This window comes from Lagopus leucura, unplaced genomic scaffold, assembly GCF_019238085.1.
Source record: "Lagopus leucura isolate 7727_CA_CO unplaced genomic scaffold, USGS_WTPT01 Super-Scaffold_100157, whole genome shotgun sequence".
Taxonomy (NCBI): Eukaryota; Metazoa; Chordata; class Aves; order Galliformes; family Phasianidae; genus Lagopus; species Lagopus leucura.
Window position 1 is genome coordinate 5,784,140 of NW_024962334.1, and position 9,139 is coordinate 5,793,278.

General features: G+C 39.6%; 1 protein-coding gene across 1 annotated transcript; it reads left to right on the top strand.

Moving 5' to 3' along the window:
• Nucleotides 1-4,547: 4,547 nt before the first annotated feature.
• LOC122189649 (probable G-protein coupled receptor 141) lies at nucleotides 4,548-6,068 on the top strand. Its single transcript, XM_042888980.1, has 2 exons — nucleotides 4,548-4,632; nucleotides 4,726-6,068. The coding sequence occupies exon 2, from the start codon at nucleotides 4,729-4,731 to the stop codon at nucleotides 5,671-5,673; it is 945 nt and encodes a 314-aa protein (XP_042744914.1). The 5' UTR covers nucleotides 4,548-4,632; nucleotides 4,726-4,728; the 3' UTR covers nucleotides 5,674-6,068.
• The last annotated feature ends 3,071 nt before the right edge of the window (nucleotides 6,069-9,139 follow it).

Sequence of the window (9,139 nt, forward strand, 5' to 3'; positions counted from 1 at the left end):
TTTGTAATGATAACCAGTAGTTCTTAATTTTTTTTAGCTTTCCATGTGTATGTATTTGCTACCGTGCAACCTCTGTAAAGAACGGAAGGGTAAATTTGTTCTCTTCAATAACTTGAATGATAAATAATTAGGAAGACTCCATAGTTTCCACTTTTTGTGTATAAACAATGAAAATTCAAACAAAAGTGTACTCAACATGTTTTTCTATCTTATTCATGCTTCAGTAGACCAAACTTACACTAAAAATGGCCAAGATAATAACGACAGCCTACAAGACACAAGTAAAAGAGTCAGAGGATGAGAATGAATTAAAGGAATCACTAAAATCTATGTGAGAAAAATAGATCCTATTTTTAATGTGTAATGTTTCCTTTTAAGCAGACATCCATGCTTCAAAATTCAGGTGTGTATGGTTATTTTGAAATTAAGAGAATACAGCAATTATTCTAGTGATATAGCCTGCACTGCCATAACACAGCATGGAATTTGAGCAAATGGAAAAGCAATTACAAAGCTCCCAAAAGAGAGCAGCTCTAAGACTAAATGAGGATGTTTGTGAAACAAATGCACATTTAAAGCAGGCTTTTATGAAACAGTATTTGTGTTTTGCACTGCTACCAAGCTAGTTTAATTTATTGCAGAGATGTCAGTTTTGACAAATGTTTCTTTTTCCATTTTGTTAAGTATGTCAAAAATAGAAGTCTTTCTTCTGAATTGAACTTTTCCCCTCTGCAAATTCAAATGAAACTTCTCAGTTGGTTGAACGCAGGCTGCAAAAGCTTCTTCTGCATAATCCAACTGTCAGAACACATGAAAATCCGTGTGAAGCCTTCCAGTCCCTCAGCAGATGTATACAGGGGGCTAACTTCTACTGACACTTGTTATACAGACCATAGAGCTCACTGTTTGGCAGAGACTGTAGGACTGTCATCTTTGCTGACAAATGTGATTTATTTATTTATTTGCAGATAAGCCAACATAATGTTGATGTAACATAGTGGTAACTGCTGAACCTGCCTGGGAAAACAGTAAGTGAGGAGAGCAAGTCAGTGACAGACTGATCTGGATTGCTAAGCTGGGGGCAAACTAACAGCATGCATTCTACTAGCGTGAAATGCAAAGATGTTCATCAAAGAAGCAAAGAGTGGGAGCACAGTCTTGATGACATACAGGCAGCTCACTGAGGACCCACAAGTATGATTGGAATAAAGAGAGGATAAGAATCTTTCATCTCTACTTATATATTGGGAAAGCAAAGATTTGAAATAAGTTTTTAAATCAAAAGACAAAAACATAAGCGTATACTATGCCTGAAAGTTAAACGTGTTTATTCCATCAAGAAATATGATTCACCTTTTTTTTGTTTGTTTTAAACAGTAGGAAGGATGATTAACTATAGGATAAAAGAGAAATAAACTCCTGTAGGTTGGAATGAATATGCTTTTACTGGGAAATTTTTGAAAGAGACTGAATCGTTTATATAACAACATGCTCTACCCTGACCAGAGCAGCCCAGGGAGGTTCTGTGGACTGCGCTGTACAGAAAGTAACACAGAATGAATGTAACAGTGTTATCCACACTGATTACTGATGATTCTTGAAAGCATACAAATCTTTTTGCTGATCGTATTTCTGAAAATACCCAGCATCTGGCCTCTTGGCAGTCCATCACTTTTGTCAGAATAGAATGTAACTCTTTCAGCAGTGTCCCTGAGCCTTTGGTATCAGCAGATTGCTCTTTAACTGCTATGGCTTTCAAGTGAAGTAGTTGCCATCATTGCCTCATGGCTGGTCAAAGAATCATAGAATTGCATGAGTTCAAAGGGATGTTTAAAGGTCATCTATTCCCACTCCCCTGAAATGAACAGCAACACCTACAGCTACATCAGGTTGCTCAGAGCCCTGTCCAGTCTGACCTTGAATGCCTCCAGAGACGAGGCGCCCACAACTTCTCTGAGCAACACGTTCCAGTGCTTCACCACTGCTGAGTAAAGAATTTCCACCTAATATCTAATTTAAATACCCTCTTTTTAGTTTAAAACCATTCCTCTGTCCTGTCACTGTCAGATCCTGTGATAGTCAGTCTCCCTGCTGTTTATAAGCTCCCTTAAAGTACTGGAAAGTTGCAGTGAGAGCTTTCAGAGCCTTCCCTTCTCTAAAGCTAACCAAACCCAGCTCCCTCAACCTTTCTTCATACGAAAGGTGCTCCAGCCCTCTGATCACTTTCATGGCCCTCCTCTGGACCTGCTCTAACAGCTACACATAAGAAATTGCTCTCTTGTAAGACTGGCATCATTTCTCATTCTATGTACCTCCTGTAGAATGCTGACCAAAGGAATTTCTAGTTGTAATTCACATCAGTGGGTGTAGCCATGTGATTGCCAGTAGAACAGAAAGCTTCATTTTGCCTGGGAGCAGCACTTCCTCTGGGAAACACCTGAATCATGCAATACTCTGTATTCATCACACAATGATATTTCAGTTGGATGCTTGTAGCAGAGAGCAGCTCATAAGCTTGTTAAATATATACTATTAGCTGGTGAATTTCCTTTTTTTTTTTTTTTATTATTATTATTATTTTTTTTTTGAGATTAAAGTAAATGAGATTTCCAGCAGAATCTTACAATAAAGGGAGCTAGCAATACTACAAAATTCTGCAGAAGCCTGTATTTCAGCGACTAGGTGGGCACTAAGGAGTCTCTATTACCCACCCAATACGATAATATATAGGCGTGAGGATAGTATCAGTTATCTGATTTCTGCTCATCTTTTCCTTCCTTCTTTCAGATCAGATTTCATTGCTGGACTCTGAACAGTGACCACGAGAGGTCCTTCCTCTCACAGCACAGCATCGCTGCTGGGGCTGCTAACATCTATCCACACTTGCAGCATGTTGCCTTTAGAGCCATGACACTTTTTAAACTTTAAATATGCACTTTAAATTAAAACAGTGTGATAATGCCACTTTTTAGAGACGTCTTTTCAAATTAAAGTTGAACAGCTTGAAAAACTGATGAGTTGCTATTGCTAATGTCTTCTGGCTTGCGTGGCACTGAGGCTGAAATGCAACATCTCAGAAATGAGAACGGAACAGGAAGGAGCTTCTACGGTTTCTGATGCAAAAGTTACAGTGTGATATGCCATCAAGCAGTATCTTTAAGAAGGAGGTCTTTTTTGTGTCTGATTTCACTTTCTAACATAAAGGGTCAGTATGTGCCAACCAACATTATGTGTGATTTTGAGGTATAGGAGTCCTATTTATATTGAATGTAATAAAATATCTGAAGTCTTAGCTTTATTGTTGTAACTAGAGAATGACTGATTATTCAATGTGTAAAGAGATATTGATTGCTGTAGAGGGGAATTTCTAGAAACACTGCTAAGAAAAAATAAAAAAGTCTGAGGTACATTACAGATATAGTCACCTCACTGTAAGCAAAACCATTTTATGAAACTAATATAGATATCTATATAGATATAAAACCCCATAGATTTTTCCACAGGAGAGGGAATTTCTAAATAACTTTTTCCCTCCCAGTGTATTTATGAAAACAACCTGAAATACCAACCAAAGAGATACAGGTACTTCATTGTGAAGTATCAAAAGAAAAGATTCCAAAAACTCATTCAGGAAGAAAAGCTTCTGTTGCAAGGTTCACAGGTGAAATGGAAGATGTGCCAGTTTTAAATTAGATTATTCAGGTTGTGTTAGCAGTACAACTGGGATAGTACAGGGCCCAGTGTTGTTCAGTTTCTCAAGCTTTCTTTCTGTGACACTAATGTGGACATCCTCTTGATACTTCCATAGATTCTTGCTTCAGGAGAATGCCCTACCTGAACACTTCTTCTCTCACATACTTTCATAATACTTAAAAACGCTAACAGAATTTGCATTTAGATTTCTCAAAATTGTATTTAATCTCTCTTTGAAATGACATTATATTAAGAATGTACAGCATACTTATTAAACTTTCCATCAAACTCCATCAGATCTGGCCAGGAAATCTTATTTGCTATAACCCACGATGGCCTTTCCTAACATTTTTTGACATCCTATTTTGTAACACCCTGACTCCATGTATTAGATGTGAAATGGCCCTGAGCACCAGAGCAGCATTGCCCATGCTGCTCAGGCTGGCAGGATCCAAGCAGGATCTCCATGGAGCCTGCGTATCCATACTACTTCATTTCTTATTCAGACGCACAAAGAGTTGACTGCAGTGTGTATAAAACTCAGCATGTAGTAGCAAACAAAACGTATAGCTTTGATCTAAAAATATATGGTTATTATCTGGCTTTAGGAAAGACAGATTTGTGCTGCAGATAAACAAATGGATAAACGACTAGCAGAGTTCAGTGTATCTGGTGTTCACTGAAGAAACATGCAGATGCTCAGGAAAGAGGGGAACTAGTAACAGAGAGTTCAAAACCACCACAATCATGATTTCCTCTAAGGATCTCTTTTTTGCATTTACTACAAGATCATGCTTGTTTTTAAGAGAATGGTTTGTAATGTTGTAATCTACTGCAGGTTCTACTCCCAAGGTTCTCAACCTCTTTCTCTAGGCTGAAGGATTTTTGAATGACCATCACTGCTTGTTCCAAGTGTGAGATTCCACCATTATCTCTGAAGTAAGAACCAGATTGAAAGCTCTTCCGGCTTTTCAGGTGGGTTCTCTGTTATTCTCATCTTACCTCAGTCTTTATGTGTTCTTTCATTTTTAGAATATGTACAAGGAAGATTTCAGGAATGTTACTGAAGAGAACATAGCCAGCAATGGCACCTTCTCTGACTTTGCCCACACCAACACCACAAGAGCTATCCTGATTACCGTCTACTCAGTTGCCTTTGCTGGAGGTGGGATAGGTTCCACTGCAATGTCATTTGTGCTGGTCAAGATGAACAGTCTGTCTGTGACCACTACAGCCATCATTAACCTAGTCGTGGTACATGGTCTCCTTCTCCTCACAGTCCCCTTCCGTCTGCACTACTATATCAATAAAGAGTGGATCTTCCACATGCCATTCTGTAAAATGGTGAGTGCTATGGTGCACATCCACATGTATCTGACTTTCCTATTCTACGTGATCACACTGGTGATCCGGTGGTTGATCTTCTTTCAGTGGAAGGATAAGGTAGAGTTTTATAGGAAGCTACATGCCATTGCCGCAAGCGTCGCCATGTGGGTCATCGTCATCATCTTCATGGTGCCACTCTTCTGCATTCAGTATGGGCGCTCAGGGATGTATGATGACAAAGCATGCTTTAAATTCCACAAGGAGCTGAAACAGGACAGCGTGAAAGTCCTGAACTACCTAGCCATTGCAGCTGTCGCTTTAATTACTTCTGTTCTCCTGAGCCTTCAGATTTTCATTCTGGTCAAAGTATCGAGAAAACTCTCCACCTCTCTCTGGTCACACCAAGAGTTCTGGGCCCAGGTGAAGAACCTGATATTCATCTGTGTCATCATAATTTGCTTCCTTCCCTATCACCTCTTTAGAGCCTACTACATAAAGCATGTGAACAACAGTGAAAAGTTAGAAAGCTACAATGAAGTTTTTTTGAGCCTGACTGCCCTCAGCTGCCTGGACCTGCTGTTCTTCGTGCTGAGTGGAAGCCGTCTCTTCAAACAAAAGGTTGGCATGCTTCGAAGCAGGCTGCCCTGCTGCTAGCTCCAACTGTGTGGGGTCCTGGAATCTTGCAGAGCACAGTGCAGGAGGGACATGGTACATCCGCTCCCCAACACGTCAAAGCAGGCACTGGAAACAACATAAAACTGCTCCCCAAAATAATACACTACCCTGGGAGGTGCTGGTGACACCCTTGAGAGTACAGAGGCCTTGCAGAGAAGTCTTGACAAACGTGAGGGCTGGGCAGTCACTAATGGCATAAAGTTTAACAAGAGCACCGGATTCTGCACCTGGGGCACAGCACTCCTCTTCCAGTGCTGGAGTTCAAGAAGCATTTGAACAATGCTCTCAGTCACAGGGCTCAAATTTTGGGTGGTCCTGTGTGGAGCCAGGAGTTGGATTGGCGATCCTCATGGATCCCTTCCAACTGGGAGCAGCCTATGATTCTGTGGTACATTTCTGTTTCCTCTTGTAGTGACATCTTTTGTGAAGAAAAATACATTACGTGCATTCTGTAAGCACTGCATCTTTGTAACGCTATAAATCTTTTTATATAATAAAGCTTTTTTATCAAAGAAAATAGCTTTGTGCTCAAAAAAATAAAGCATATATTTCAAACAGTACATCCTGATCATATAGCTTAACTAATCCTGTATGTCTTAAGATGGGGAGTAGTTCAGTTTTTGCAAAACAATTTGCAATACCGTGGCATCACAGAAGTACTACACAGTGGGTGCTTTTTTCTCAAATAGAAATTGATGCTGATAATTGTAATGTTGATTCATGATGCTAATGAGCAGAATTAGGGGGATGCAATTCCATGATTTGAGTTGGCAGTACTAGTCAATACAGTGTTAATATCTCTATGGAACAGTCTGACAAACTACACCAGCCACTCATCTCAGTTTGTGAGTCTGGCAGAGAAAGTCTCCCCCGTCCAAAGAGAAGGAAGTCCTTGTTAATCCTATCAGGAATCGCCCTGCCAGCTGGTGACAGAAGTGGTGGCCTCTGTTCTTGCTCTGTCCCACCCTTCTGGGCATCTTTCCTGTTCACTCCCCCTTTGAGGGCTGAAGAGGAATTGGATGTGCTGCCAGGCAATCCTGTGGAAGGAGAAGTCTGAGAAGCTGCTGAAAATTAAAATGTAGACAGGGTCAGATCAGCATCTGAAATGTAGCCAAGCAGCTCCTGTGAACAGCGATGATGGAGGAAGCGGTGCGGAGCTGCAAACATCGAGGAGCCAGTCCATAGAGGAAAGGGGAATTTCCAGTTACCACCAACTATTTGGTCAAAGGCACCAATGCCTAAAAAGACACTCTGATTTTGCTAACTTTCTGTTACAGAGGAGGTTAGAAAACAACCATACAAGAACAACAGCAAAAAAAGAACTCTATTACATACAGGGCACAGACCCTGCAGAAGGTGATGGGGAAGAGGATAGTAAGGCAGAATATGAGCATATTTCTACCATACAGACACAAGGTAATAGACTGTCTCTGGACATCATCTCACGCTGTTTACCAAACCCCTACAGCTGCCAAAAAGTGGAACTCCCACTGACAGAAGCAAGCTAAACTTCCATTATTCTTTGTTCCTACTTCTACACCATCCTTTCAGCTGCATAAATCTCCCCAGTAGTTCACCAGTGAGCCATGAAAAATCATGTTAATACAAGGATAAATACAACAAGCTTGCTTTCTTGCAGTAATGCTGGTTCAGGGTATTTATCAGACTTCAGTCCTCGTTGTCTCATTCTTCTCAGGCTCCAATTTTTTTCTTTTAGGCAGTTTTTACCCAGACCCTTATCACCTGATGTAACAAAAAAAATGGCTTGTAAACTAAATTCATTTTGCATGAACAAAGTCATCCCTGCAGTAAATTGCCTAAGGAAGTTTAAACCCAAATTGAACATAAACTTTGTGTTACGATGATATTGTGGAAGCAGATATTCTGAAAAAAAAAATAAAATAAAAAATTTTGCAGTTCCTTCAAGAAATATCTGTTTCAACCACCTATTACAGAAAAGAGACTGGAGATATAAATCATTCCAGAAAATACTGGCCACATTATTGCACTGTTCAACTCCGTGCTTGGGGACCATCTGAAATATCTACTCATAGAATCACAGAATGGCCTGGATTGAAAAGGAGCACAATGCTCATCCAGTTCCAACCCCCTGCTGTGTGCAGGTCACCAACCAGCAGACCAGGCTGCCCAGAGCCACATCCAGCCTGGCCTTGAATGCCTGCAGGGATGGGGCATCCACAGCCTCCTTAGGCAACATTTCCAGCCAGCATTTAATGAAATGCCTATATGTATGGTTCTAATGGGGGAGGTCAAATATCACCCAAGTGGAAGATAAAAATTAAAAGTAGATCTAAATTTTGCAAAGCAGAAATTCCTTCACGATAGTCTCTATTATAGAAATCAGCATTTGTTCTGTGATCTACTGTGCCTTTCTGAACAGCCTGGGAAATAGAAATAGCTATTTTGTTTCGTTTTATTTTATTGTATTTTAAGCTAGTAACTTAAAAAAAAAAAAAAAGTCAGAGATTACTCATTTTTTTATAATACTTTTCTACTTTTTTCTGTCATTTTACAAAGTAACTGGAAGTAATTTTGAGAGTAATTTACAGAAGAACTTTACAAAAATATAATACTCCAAGTACGTGATCCCAAAAGCTGAATACAATGCAGCTATTGCTAATATAAAGAAGGTAAAACAAGATCCTAAATCAAAGTCAAGATGTGAATACTATCTGCTTGCAAAGTAAGTATCTAGGATTCAATCTTTGTTTTTTTTTTAAATGATGTGTACATTGCTGCCTCTTCCCCTTCAGATGCAGCTTTATTGAGAGGGAACAGTTTCCTATTTTCCTGATTTTAGATATGAAATTCTACAATTTGGAGACATTGAGAAGCTGATTAAGAGAAGACAGAGAGAAGAGGAATCTTCCATTATGCGAGCACCAATAATAGATTCAGTATCATCAAAAAAAGGACATATGGCTACTGGCCATGGTGTCAGTGATTGTGTCAGAAAACTTTTGTCCTCTGTCTACACAAACATCATCAGATACACTGTTGAGCTCTTCAGATCAGCTACAGAGTGTTCCACGGAGAAAGAAAGCACCACTTGGCTGAATAGTTTGCTGGACAATCTGTTTTTAACAAGGAGCACTTAGCACAGGACAAATTGACTATATTGATATGACTTTAGATAGCTTGGAGTGAATAATGATGTTGCCAAAATTTTGTGTTCTCTATCCACTTCTATTAAAAAAAAAAAAAATAAAAGAGCTGAGGTTGCTCTACAGCTTCGACATCTTTTTAATTTTTGGAGCTCCAGTTGTATGACTTAATGAAGTCATAGAAGGACTGAAATATTTGTGGTCTCAGCTCAGCTTGGTACATGGAAAACCAGGACAGTCTCAAAGTCAAACGCTCATTGGGTGTATGACAGACAATAATTAATGGACCTGTTATTTGGAAATTCGTTTTGTGAAGCTTT

Excerpts from the sequence above, each read along its gene's own strand:
- LOC122189649 (XM_042888980.1), top strand. The coding sequence starts at position 4,729 with ATGTACAAGGAAGATTTCAGGAATGTTACTGAAGAGAACATAGCCAGC.